Source organism: Balearica regulorum, chromosome 1 (genome assembly GCF_011004875.1).
Source record: "Balearica regulorum gibbericeps isolate bBalReg1 chromosome 1, bBalReg1.pri, whole genome shotgun sequence".
NCBI lineage: Eukaryota > Metazoa > Chordata > Aves > Gruiformes > Gruidae > Balearica > Balearica regulorum.
Window position 1 is genome coordinate 55868372 of NC_046184.1, and position 12525 is coordinate 55880896.

The following is a 12525-nucleotide window of genomic DNA, read 5'->3' on the forward strand; positions in this document are numbered from 1 at the left end:
GCACGCGCTGTCCTCACCCCAGCCAGGATCGGGGGCGGTGGGGAGCGCGGGTCGGAGGTGAGCGCGCGGGGCGGCAGCGGCCGGCGGGTGTCGCGTCGCCATGGCCAAGCACCACCCGGACCTCATCTTCTGCCGCAAGCAGGCGGGCGTGGGTGAGTCTCGGAGGGGGGTGTCGTCCCCCCGCCCTCAACCCTTCTCCGCTGCGGGGAGAGCAGGAGGCGCGCGCGCCTGTGTGCCGTTAGTTGCCGTTAGGCGCGCGCGTGGCCGTTAGGCCTGGCGGGGGGAGGGGCGCCCGCCTCTCTCCTCTCTCCTCCCGCTCTTATTTTATTTCACTTTTGTTTTTGACGTTCTGCCGTGTTTGATGGTCTCTTCCCCTGCAGCGGGAGAGGAGAGCCTCCTGTAAGGAAGGTCCCTGGCGCTACCCCTGCCCTGGGCGCTTCCCCGGGGGGCCCGTCCTGGCGTGCAGGCGCTCCTGGGCCTCTCTCAGTAGAGCTGAATGTTCGTCAGGTGGGGGGAAAGGCAGGTGAAGTTGATGGCTGTACACAGAAAAAAATATAAAAAATTAATTTGCTTTATTCCTCTTGCGTTGGCCATACCAGTGCAGCCAGGAGAATGATCCGAAGGCTTCAGCCAGCACTGGGGACATCTTTCAGGCTGCAAGATAAAATTTATCTTCCAGGTTATACCTGTATACAGATAATGAGCTTTATTCTTGTCACTTGTGTCAGAATTTGCACTGCTAAGTCTTAAAGAAGTCTTATACAAGATGAAAAGTCGAGATATCTTTTCCAGATTTTTTTCATTTCTTGGAAAAACAAATTTAACATGCAATTTTCTGAAAGAACTGTAGCCACAAGATATTCAGCTGCACTGTCCACAGGAAACTTCTTTTTAGAATAGTTAATACAGCAAACAGCCTATTTATGTTGGAAATTCATTTCAAGCCTGATGAATCCCTTGACCCTCAAACTTCAATTGAATCACCATTTAGTCTTTGTGAATGTGGACATCTAGTCTTTAGAACTTGATATTTATGGCATTTATCCAAGTTACTAACATCATTGTTGTGAGTTTCCCAGAAAAGTGACAAGACTTCTAAGATACATTTAACTGCCTTCACATTCTGAAGTGAAGAAGGTATTTGGGCTGCCTTATATCAAATAAACACTTGTTTGGGGGGTTTCTTGTCTCATTAAAACTGGTGTAAAAGCTATGCCAAGACTCATGTATAGGATTTCCTTCAGTCAGGTACACTGGCTATGTTTGAAATGGAAAAATGAATGTCGATTTTCTTACTGTCAATGGGTGTCATTGTGCATTCACAGTGCATCTAAACTTTGATCTTGGTAAATGTTTCCAGAAGGATATATATTGTTTATCATAAATATGTTTGTATTTATGCTCAAACTGTTTCTGTGGTTTACTTTTTTTTTTTTAAGATTGCTCACTGCAGAAGATAATTATTTTACATTCAAGCTTGTAGTTATTTATATTTTTCTCCTACTTCTGCCTCAAATAATTTTTTTTCTTCTTTTTCTTCTTACAGCAATTGGAAGACTTTGTGAAAAATGTAAGTATAGCTTCTACATATAGTTGCTTGAGAATGTGGTGCTGTGGTTAGAACATACAGTTTGGATTTGGGTATTGGATTCTATTTTTGCTTTAACCACAAACTTGATGTCACTCTTTGAGATGAGAACAGTTGTGTATTGCAAGCGCAAATCAATGAATACTTACAAAGTTACATGCTGAAATAGATTGTCACACAAATGCATGCTGTTCTAGAGTATATGCTGCCAGCATTTTGAGTAGCTGAGGCTAAGGTGACTTTTTGATTGATTCCTTGTAATCTGTAACACAAAATGATCACCATGGTCATTTCAAAGCAGGGGAAAAACAAAAAAAAAAGGCATTTTTGGAATCTGACTTCTTCACACCTTGAGAAAAGTTCCCTTCAGCATCTACGAGAATAAGAAATGGAGGGGAGGGGAAATCTAGAGTAAGAGAAAAAAAAAAAAAAACCACCACAGAATCAAAAGCCAGTGCTCATCTGTAGAAGGGAAGAGTATGATCTGTAATTAGATCCTTGTAAGGGAACAGAACAAATAAGATGACTAGTTCGTGACTCAGAAATAGTATGAAAATAAGTGAAGTGGAGAGAAGCACCGTCTGAAGCAACAGCATTGTTTTCAAGAGCACTCAGCAATGAAACAGATTCCCATTGGTTGTAGTTGAGGGCCGTCGTGCTGGAGATTTAAGAGCAGGTTAGATGAGCTGTTTGTGGGAGTCCGAATTAGATGCCTTGGGAACTGGTAATAGGATATGAAGCCTTTCATCCCTAGGTCACTGTTTTGGATAAGGTCCAGCACAGCAGAGACTGTCAATGGCATCTGATGGCTGCCTGCCTGTATGATACGAGTACTTGAATTTCACTCGGTTCCTTGTGAGAAAGCAAGAGCGCCTTTTGTGAAATGGCTCTTTATGCCAGTTTGCCCTTTCTTTGGCCTTCTCACAGATGAAGGATTAAAGGGACTACGAGTACAATATCTTATCTCATCTCTTTGGGGGTAGTAACTCCAGATTTTTGTTGATGTGTCACTGTGGGAGAAGCTTACACTGATGCTTCTATGTAGGTAAGGACCCTAGTCCTGTCAGTCCGACATTGTTTTCACAAGTGAAAAATTCAGGAGAAGTTCTAGAGTAAAAGTAACGGTGTGATATAAGCAGGCATTGGCTAATCACAGAAGAAGTGACTTTGGGTTTCTTTTCTGATTGTGAATGCATGAATAAATAAAAAACCTCAAATATTGCAGGCTACTGGCCCTTGTTCCTCTCAAGTCTGTGTGCAGATACGAAGTTGCACCCTGTGCCTGCAAGATAAATTTCTGCAGTTCAATTGTATTGTCTTTGAGTGTGCAGGCAAGTTCTTTGATCAGGAAGCTTTTCCTCTTTGATGTGGGGGTGAAGAAAAGGATATTCTGTAACCAAAGGCTCTGCTGTACTTGCAGGTGACGGCAAATGCGTGATCTGTGACTCCTATGTGCGGCCCTGCACTCTCGTGCGCATATGTGATGAATGTAACTACGGCTCGTACCAAGGGCGCTGTGTAATCTGCGGGGGTCCAGGAGTGTCTGATGCCTACTACTGCAAGGAGTGTACCATCCAGGAAAAAGATGTATGTTGTCATCCAGTCTCCTGTTGAATTGGTTATGTCTTTATTTGGTAGCCATGCTTGTCTTCAAGGGACTTGGAGCTAGTGAAATTAGTGTTGGGACGTGGGACACTTGGGTTCAACTATCAATGTTGGCACTGGTTTTCATTACTTCATACCTTTCTTCCCCTGTTGGTAGCTCTTCGTGTTTGCAAAGCATTTTGAGATACCGTAGCATTTTGAGGTATTGTAACTCTTCATCCCAAAGGATCTTTGACTACTTGCACTGCACGCTCAGGGTTCGCTTCCGCCACACACTGCAACTTACCACTTTCAGTTGTTATCTTACTAGATCTCTCAGCCAGGGTTTTATCAGGGTCAGAGATACTCCAGACACTGCAAAGGCAGTGGTAGGAGCAGCTCCTTACTAGAAGTCTATTATCAGCCACTGACCAAGGGCACGTACAGTACTCTAAGGCCTGTGAAATCACTACTTGTGTTGTCCTTCGGATTACAACATAAAGTTAGATCTTGGTGTCCAGTGTCTGCATTACTATTTGTGTTTTACTAGTTTAAAGTTTCTTGTACAATTTCAGTGGGATATGGTTTTTTAAAAAAAAATCTTTCCTGGTATGGCCTATATCGTAGACATCTCTTTTTCTGCTAACACATTGGTGTAACAACCCCTTATTTCTATAGTCAGTGTTATAATCTTTGTATAATCTTGTGCTGAAAGACAGCCGCTGCGCCTGAGAAATGAGGCAGCTGTTCACCCCCCTGGAAGGTATTTGTTAATATCCAACACGATGAGCGCAGGACATGAAGAACTACAAATGAATTGGTAGAAAGACCTTAGGGAGAAGCAAGAACATGATGCTTGCAGTTACAATATCCCCAGAATATGGACCTGATAGCTGTGAAAGTGTCTGTTAAAGGTTGTTTGGGTTTTGGTGCTTTGCATGTGCCATCTCCAGCACACCCTAATGACAGCGGAGAAGATGCGAAGAGAATGGTTCAGATTGATTTAGAGGAACATGCTCAGCTGAGTGAGTTGCTGGCTTAATTCTCTGCAGTGCCTACACCTTCTCTAGAGGCCTGCAGCTAAATTCAGGACAGGGGCAGGTCCTTGTCTGAATTTAGTCATTAGATCTGACAGGACCATAATCTTTCTTAGTATCTAAATATGGATATAAGTGCTGTGATGGTGGTGCTGCCTCCTACTTCAGACATGCTGTGAGAAACAGTAGTTTCGTTCACTTGCCTTTGGAACCAAGACACTTGGCTTCATAAGTCATGAGTAAAATAGGCTTGGTTTTATTTTTACCAATTCGTATTGATTCCTAGAAGGTATTTTTCATAACCTAAGCTTACCTGTAGCTTATCATGCCTGGTTCAGGTGTGAAATAGCCAGCTGCTCTGCAGTGAAGGATTGTAGAAAACGTAGAGCTGGAAGAGCAGGGGAATGACAAATCAGAACTGAGGTATTTTGACTGCTGGGTGAAGGCTGCTGTGGGTGAAGAGAATTGCTCTGTACCAGCAAACTCAAATGTAAGGGATTATTGCAGATGTGAAGTTGCAGATCTGAAACAGCAGATTTGAAATGATTGACTTGCAGGATTGAAAAGTACTGGCATAGGTGTAGGGTGCCTGGAAAGAGAAAAGTTAAGTGTGCTCCCTGTCACAATTATGGTAGCTGGTGCTGATGTGAATAAGAAAAGCAAACGGACAGGGCTTTATACCTGAAGCTCTAACACTCCAGGGTTTCAGTCACAGCATTTCCATCGTCCTCGGAGAAAGACTGGAAAAGATTGTGACGCAAGAAAGCAAATCCTAAAATGGAGGGAAGAGGTAGAATTCTGTTGGGCACAAGGCAAAGAGCCTGGTTATTCTTGGTTAATTTGTTCTGATGGAGTGAGGAGTGAGGTATTGTTTCACCCCACTTCGATCTGTGGGTAAGGGCCAAAACCCCACCTTGTCACCCAGGACAGCTCTGAGTTGCAAAAAGTAATCTTTACTTGGGGACAGGAGTGTGCTCATGCGCTGCCTCCTTAGGAGGAGGTGGGAGAATGAACAGAGCCCTGTAATAATGCTGTCAAGATTGTCACAGACTCCCTGGATCGTGGGAGGCAAGGCTTGGAAGAGTCCTACTGTTCAGGTTAAAAATCAAATAAGTAGATAGTAGCTAGAGATGGGTTGTGGCAGGTGTATGGGGGAGGGATGATTTCTTTCCCCCCCACCTCTCCTGTTATTTCTACCATGCAGACCCTCCGCACCGGGTTGCATCTCCTGCACAGGAGCAGGTGTTGGTGGGGCAGCTTGGGTGCAGTTTCTACAGCAGCTGACATCTGCCCAGAGGCTTTCTAAATCTAATCCACTCGGGCTTGCACAACAGCCAAGGACACATGTTCCTCTGCCTTCTGGGCCACTCGCAGCTGCTGTTGCCAGCCACAACACTTTGCCCTCAAGAGTTATGCAGACACTGGGCTCAGGTGGCCCACGGACAAATGTTCCCTGGTACGCTATGAGGTACATCTCTGATTTGTCTTTGCAACCACACCTCTGAGGTGGGTCTCCCCTGCTCCTCATCTTGCTTTTCTTGTGGCTTTTTTCTCACCATCTACTGGAATTCAGGTACAAGAGCTTACCCGTGTAGCTGCTGTGAATAGCTGTCCCCTCCCAAGATGACCATACAGCCTCTGCAGTAATCAATCCAGGATGCAGGAAATCTGAGATTCAGTTCTGCTGTCACAGCTGAGAGGGGTCCCTAAATACAAGAATGGCTTGGTGACATCTAAAGCAACAAGATTCTTTTTGGCTAAGGAGGGGAAAGGTTATTCCTCTGGGCCCTATAAATCCTGCATATCCTAATTTAGAAAGAATCCAGTCTTGAGGCACTGAGCATCCTTTTCAGTAAACTGCTGATGTTATATGAGCTGTTTTCTATCTTCACCCTGAGGAACAGAATGTCCTAAAGTAATGTTAAAAAGATGTCCATCCTCTTCTCTGTTCCACTTTCTTGCTGGTAGTAACCAAAATTGGAGGGCAGTTTGTCTGCACAGGGGTTTGAAATGTGTGTTGAGGACAGGGTGAGGAGCGTGGGAACTGAGAGCTTACTAGAACTATGTAAGTGATGGTGTTTTGTTTCCTCATCTCCTAACTTACATCCTCTTTTCTTCATACAGAGAGATGGTTGCCCTAAGATTGTCAACCTGGGCAGTTCCAAGACAGATCTCTTCTACGAAAGGAAAAAGTACGGCTTCAAGAAGAGGTGATCCTATCCATACGTGGCTACACCTCCTGTTGGGTTGGCAAGAGGATCTTGGAGCATCTCTGGACTTTACTATTATCGAAAACCGGTTGATTATTTTTTTCTAAAGCAGTACAAATTCAGTAGTATACTTGGGATTGGAGAAATAACAGACTGAGTGGGGACTGAAACCTGATGAGAACTGACTCTCAGAAAGAGCAAGTGAGGATTTCTGTCTCTTGCCTTTTCAGAAGCTCTGCTAGTAGCTGCCCCAGCTCACTATAAAAATCCTGGTGGGCAAGTATTTACACGTGGAGGAGACCAGCTCAGTAAAATGCAAGTGCCATTTCTGGTGCAGGGAAACACCTTGTGTTTGTTCTTACTGGGCCTCCTCTCAATTGTTTGAAATCACCCCATGCATCAGTATTGAGGAACAGAGCACCGATCCCATGTGTCAGCTCCCCCTCCTCCCTTCCTCCAGTATATTTCCATGCTGCCCTGTTTTGTAAGGAACCTGCTCATGGCTGGTGCCTTCCTAGGGAGAGCACAGCTGCTCCATGTTTTCTTTGATAGATTAATCCAAGGCCCTTTCTTGTAACTGTTTCTGTAGGATGCATACCAATAAAGCTTCTTCTTTTGTTTTTTGGGGGTTTGGGGTTTTTTTAATTTTTATTTTGTATAACAAGGATTTCTCTCTGGTTCGTTCTGTCCCCAGCCTCTCTGGAGTTTTCTGGGGACATGCAGGATTAGTCCAGCTAGAACTGCACAATGGGTTATCTGGTTTCTGACAGTGCCTGCTTACGGCCATGTGACCTTGCTGCAAGGAGCTTCAGGGAATGGCTATCGCTTTTGTCTGCCTGTGATCCCAGCCACTGATCATTTTGTCCCATAGCGTGAGGATCGCTGAGCTTGTAACCCTTATCCTAGCTAATACGACTGTGGATGTTGTTTCACCATGCAAACATCCAATCCCTTTCTAAAACCTACTAAGCTATTTGACTCGCTATCCTGTTCTTGTGAATTAGTTAAAGCCTTCCCTCCTGTAACTGGAAACCAACTATTGTGTTCTAGGCTATTAGCCATATGCATGCTGAAAACCAGAGGCTGCTTGTTTGTCAAATACCAGTACAGGCTAAAAGCAGTCTGTTGGCTCAGCAGAGATCTGGGGACAGGCACCTTTATGCAGAGGCGGAACTACTTTCCCTACTTATGCACTTCTCAGATGGTTAAATTAGGGACCTAGCTCGGTGTGTCCTGTAGTCCTTAAAGTCTTCATAGTCTGAGTAGAGTGTGTGCTACGGTAATGGGATTTTCTTTGCGCAGTTTTGAGGTGCAGAGCCTGTTTTGTGCCCCTTCCAGGATTTCATTTGTTCCCCTGAGGCTAGTACTGATTCCTCTCAACTCCTCTGTGGCTTAAATGCCTCTTCTACCTGTTCAGCCATTTCAGCGTTTCAGATAAGAGTGAAAACAAGCAGACAAGTTGTGATCATCCTTCCCTTAAAAGTCATTTCTTCCTGCTGCAGCTGGCTCTAGCTATGACTGGTCCTACAGCTATCTCAGCTGCTCCTCCCTTTCTTCCCCCCCCCCCCCCCCCCCCCCCCCAGCTATTAATTCTGTCAGGTTTCTCTTCCAAGCTTTTTGCAGTCCTGAGAGTATCTGTATGTCGTCTTCCCTGCACCATGGTTCCCTTATACAGCTTCTGGTTAATTTTTACTAATGTGGATGCCGTTTGCCAAGATGGTCAGAGCAAACTGGTTCTTTGGTTCCAGCAAACCCACTCTCTCAAAGGAATTCTACCTGAGTAAGCAGCTGGCTCTTGTTCCTGGCTGGGAAGCTCATGTCAGAGCCATTATTAGCCATGTTAAATTTTGTATTTCTTTAAAAGCAGGGCATGACATGCAGATTTTTTTGTACCTGGAACTTTATCACTTCAACCAGAATTTATCATTTGCTCTCAGTCAGGCCACTCAAATTATCGCGCTAGGAATGCAGGAGGTTTATACATATTTTTTTCTTTCCTGGAAGTTTCCGAGATAACAAAAGTTGTTCTGTGAAGGTAGAAGGAAATGAAGTATGTCTTTTGTCTCAGAGCCATTGCTGCTGCTGCTGCAGAGACCCCTAGAAGGTCTAATTTTAGAGCAGCCCTTGTTCCCGATCAGCCAGGCAGGGGTTGCTATAGAGATATGAGTGTCCCCATCCCTTCCCCCACCCCAAAAAAAAGCTGAGCATACTTACTTTCTTGGCACTCCCGGTGCCCTCACTCTGACTGCCGAGTATATCGGTCTGCATTCTGGCAGCAATGAGAGTTAAGCTGCCATTTCTAGTTGTTCTGAGTCACTGGGCAGGTGGAGAGAGGGAGGGACAGGCTTTTTCCCCTTTGCCTTGTTTGCCCAGACATCTCTGGGGAGAATGCCAAATGCTGCTGGTGCTTGGATCGGTTCAGCGCCGCTGCCTTTCTGGTACTTTCAGAGCACAGACGGGACATTGCCCCGAAGCTGCTAATTCAGACAAGGGTAATGAATGCAGTTGGGTAGCCCAGAAAAACTCAGCCTTGCTTGCGTGGTAATGATTTCTGTTCACCAGCAAATGAAACCCAGTCAGGGCCCCTGGAAAAGTGCTGTATTTCTTAACCTAAATAGCTTTTAAAGTACTTGTCCAGTAGAAGATTTCCTGGCAGTACTGGAGACTAGAGCACATGCAAAAACGGCGAACTTCCCTGCAGGGGGGGGAATGAGACAAGACGTATCCCGCTACTGTGTGCTTGCCAAGCTCTGGAAGGGCTTCATCAGACCTTGGAGTCTTAAGCAGCCTGATTCAGGGGCTCCCCCGCTGCCAGCTGTGAAGCACTTGCATGACAACTGCAAGGAAGGGTGGGAGGGACGGACGGACAGACGCGTCTCTGTGGCAGCCGAACCCCCGTGGTGCTGCCTGCAAATCCTAATTGCATGGAGCTAAATGTGTCTTCCTGCTGTCACTTTTCTAGGTAGGGTTAATCGCTTTTTTTCTTTGTTAATCAAAAGGATGGTATGTAATAAGTAAAACAATCTCTTTATTGCAAATATTGACATTGGAAGGGGGAACATTGGACCTCTTGGCCTATTAAGTAATTGGCCTCTGTCGCCGGTACTAACAAGACATCGCCGTGTTCTGAAATATAGATGTTCCCTGCTACGTGCCTCTTCAACTTCCAGCCACAGCTACAACCAAGCTCAGCAAATAGCTCCATAACACACCTCTGGTCCTTTGAATCATCTAGACCTTGTCTTGACAAAGCCCTTGAGCCTGAAGCATTACTTTTCTTTAAAAAAAAACAAAACAAAAACCACGAAGGTAGGCAAAGGCCTCGAGTCTGCCTGTGAGCTTTTCCTGCGGGAATTGCATAGACAAAATCCCGCTTCTGAAACCTTATCTGCACAGGAGCTGTTATTTTCTCATTACGGGGATCAGCTGGAGATGTTTGCGTGTTTCAATAGCAGGAAAGAATTTTTCATTTCCTTGAGGTTGTCACGTGACTTGAATGTAAAGAGGATTCAGGGTATGGCAGTGTTAATTACACCTGATTATAACCTGACTGCCCTTCGTTGGCATTAAAGAACCCAGCAAAACGAGCTCTGTCCCGGCGGCCTGGCGATTCCTTCCCTCCCAGCACGCACGTGATTTGGTAGCTTTGCTTTGACGTAATAGCCAAATGGCCAAGAACGCGTGAGCAGATACTGTGACAGAATTCCTCTGCCTGCATGTGTACCAGGGCGACACGATAATTAAAGGAGCACGGTCAAGGCGCAAGTATTTTAAAGAGCCCTAATGTGTAACACCCTCTTAGTAACACCTTATTAAAACAACAATAGAATTTTAGAAATGTAATTGCCTTTTTTTTTCTTAATGATGCTAAAAATAGTGCAGTTGTTTTAATTTCCTGATCTCTGGCTGACAGCGTGATTTTGTTTCCAGCAAAGCAAGGGAGTATTAGAGGAGAGGGAAAAAAAAAAAAAAAAAAAGGCGTTCTTTTGTAACTGAATTCCTTTTAAACTAGGAGTGATGAAAATAAGGCTGCTCATAATAGCTCTCATAAATCTTCCCCTGCTCTTCCTCCCCCTTCCCGTGCAGAAAAAAAAAACAACTTCAAAGGTTGTTGGGCTTTTTTTTTTTTTTTTTAATCAGTGGGAAAATGGGCACGAATGGCTGCTGCAGCGCTGTGGCTAGGAAGGACAGCATTAACTGATTTATTAATGCACGGTGTTAACCGGCATTCAAAAGAAGTCCTCTTCAGCAGCAAAGGCAGCACCTAAGGTAAAGGGTTCCTGAGGGAGGACAAGCCAAACCCAGAAAGATGCTGAGAATCTTTGTGGAAACGGGACAAGAGAGGAACTTTGTATTTTTGCACTTGGGAGACGGTTGCTACAGAGAATTATTTAACCAGAGGGACACAGAGCAGCTCAGGAAATGTCTGCGGTCTTTGTCCCTTTTGAAAATGGGCGATAAATTAAACGTTCTAACGTAACCCCGTACTATTGAGAAGATCCGATTCCGAGATGGAATGTGACTCCACGAATGGGATTGTTTCTCAGGAATTCCTCAGAACCAAGACAAACGGGATGTTTCACGGCGCAGGCAAGCTACCCCTGCTGCAATGGGGCTGCGGTCGTACTCTGGTCACCGAGACTGGTTCTTCCTCCCTGGTCTGCTTGCGTCAACTCTGAGGAAGATGCCTGATGCGCGGCCGGGTGAGCCTGCAAACGCCATTCTCAGCACCCCTTCTGCTTGTTTGGAGATTTACTGGGGTCAAAAGCTGCCTCTCGTGTGGGCAGCGAGAGCCCTTTGCGCGTGGAGTCTGTCCCAGGTGATGGCCTTAGCCCATAAAATACGTGGCCTGCGGGCACCCGTGGGGGTTTTCTTCATTTTCCTCAGAGCTAGTAATAGTTCTGGTTTAAAATACGGAGCACGGAGCCGTGTCTGCTGGCAGCTGGTGCCCTTTAAACACGTATGGTGATGTCGTACAAGAGAAAAATACATCCACGGCTGTAACGCTTCTCCCTCCGGGGCTGCTTTAAGGGGCTGTTTGTTACCACGCAGGATATCCCTTCGGACCCCGAACCAAGCGCACTTGGTTTTTTTCTTCATTGTTGAGTTTTATTTGCAGAATAGAAAGCCACGTGGCGCTAGGTGAGTGCTGTCAGCTCGCTAGCGGGCGGCTGAGGCCCAGCCTTTGGGGGTGCAGGTGCCCACCATCCACCCGTGACCCAGGCGGGTGCCTGGGTGGCCCTGGGGACGGTCATCTCCACGGCTGTCCTTCCCCAGGGCAGCACATAACCCCCGCCTTGCACCAGCCGCGAAACTGGCTGGCGTAGCGGCTCTCCTGGCCGCTGCGGCGGGGTAGCCACGCCCGCCCGGTCGGGACGGAGCCCCCGAACGCCCCGCGGGGCGGGACGAGGGCGGCTAAACCGCGATAGGCCGCGGCCGCCCCGGCGACTACAACTCCCAGCAGCCCCCGCGCCGGGCACCGCCCCCCGCGCACACCCCCTTCGGCTCACTGGCTGACGCAGCGCACCAATCCGAAGGCGCCGCCGGGCACGGCCGGCCAATGGGAAGGCTGTTGCTAACACGCCGCAGTTATTTTTAGCACGGCCGCCGCTCACGCACCTTGCGGTCTCTTGCCTCCGCCGCGGCCGGGCCTGCCCTCCGCTGAAAGCGGAGGCGCACAGGCGTACGGAGAAAAAGTAGTCCGCGGGAGTGCGGTGTCGGAGGGGCTGAGGCGTCCTCCCCGCCTCGGGGTGCTGGGGCACGGGTCTGTAGGGTGGTTGTGCCTGCCCCTGCCCTCCCTGAGGTCACACCAGCAGGCCTTGCTTGGCCTTGCCCCATTTGTCCTCTGAGGAGATGGGCCTGCAGCCCTCTGACCTCCCCGCCCGTGCCCCCTCTCCGTGTCACAGGGCGGGGGGGTCCAGGGTGGTTTGCAGTGAGGGAAAGAACCGCGGTTGCCCGTTCTCCTGGCACGGTTCCGGGTGCCTCACCCCCGAAGCCTCCTGCCGGAGCCACGAGCAGGGCTTGGGGGTTCCAGCACCGGAGTTCTGGAACGCTTTGCTGTGCAGGGGGCTGGTCCCCTCGGGAGCCCCTACTCCCCTGGGCCCCC

General features: G+C 47.3%; 1 protein-coding gene across 1 annotated transcript; it reads left to right on the top strand.

Moving 5' to 3' along the window:
• Nucleotides 1-7: 7 nt before the first annotated feature.
• PHF5A (PHD finger protein 5A) lies at nt 8-7041 on the top strand. Its single transcript, XM_075751460.1, has 4 exons — nt 8-152; nt 1547-1570; nt 3009-3175; nt 6334-7041. The coding sequence occupies exons 1-4, from the start codon at nt 101-103 to the stop codon at nt 6421-6423; spliced, it is 333 nt and encodes a 110-aa protein (XP_075607575.1). The 5' UTR covers nt 8-100; the 3' UTR covers nt 6424-7041.
• The last annotated feature ends 5484 nt before the right edge of the window (nt 7042-12525 follow it).

What these genes read in the sequence shown, in the direction of transcription:
- PHF5A (XM_075751460.1), top strand. Translation starts at nt 101, where the DNA reads ATGGCCAAGCACCACCCGGACCTCATCTTCTGCCGCAAGCAGGCGGGC. An exon ending in CCGCAAGCAGGCGGGCGTGG is followed by an intron (nt 153 to 1,546) that starts GTGAGTCTCGGA and finishes TTCTTCTTACAG; the next exon opens with CAATTGGAAGACTTTGTGAA. An exon ending in TGGAAGACTTTGTGAAAAAT is followed by an intron (nt 1,571 to 3,008) that starts GTAAGTATAGCT and finishes CTGTACTTGCAG; the next exon opens with GTGACGGCAAATGCGTGATC.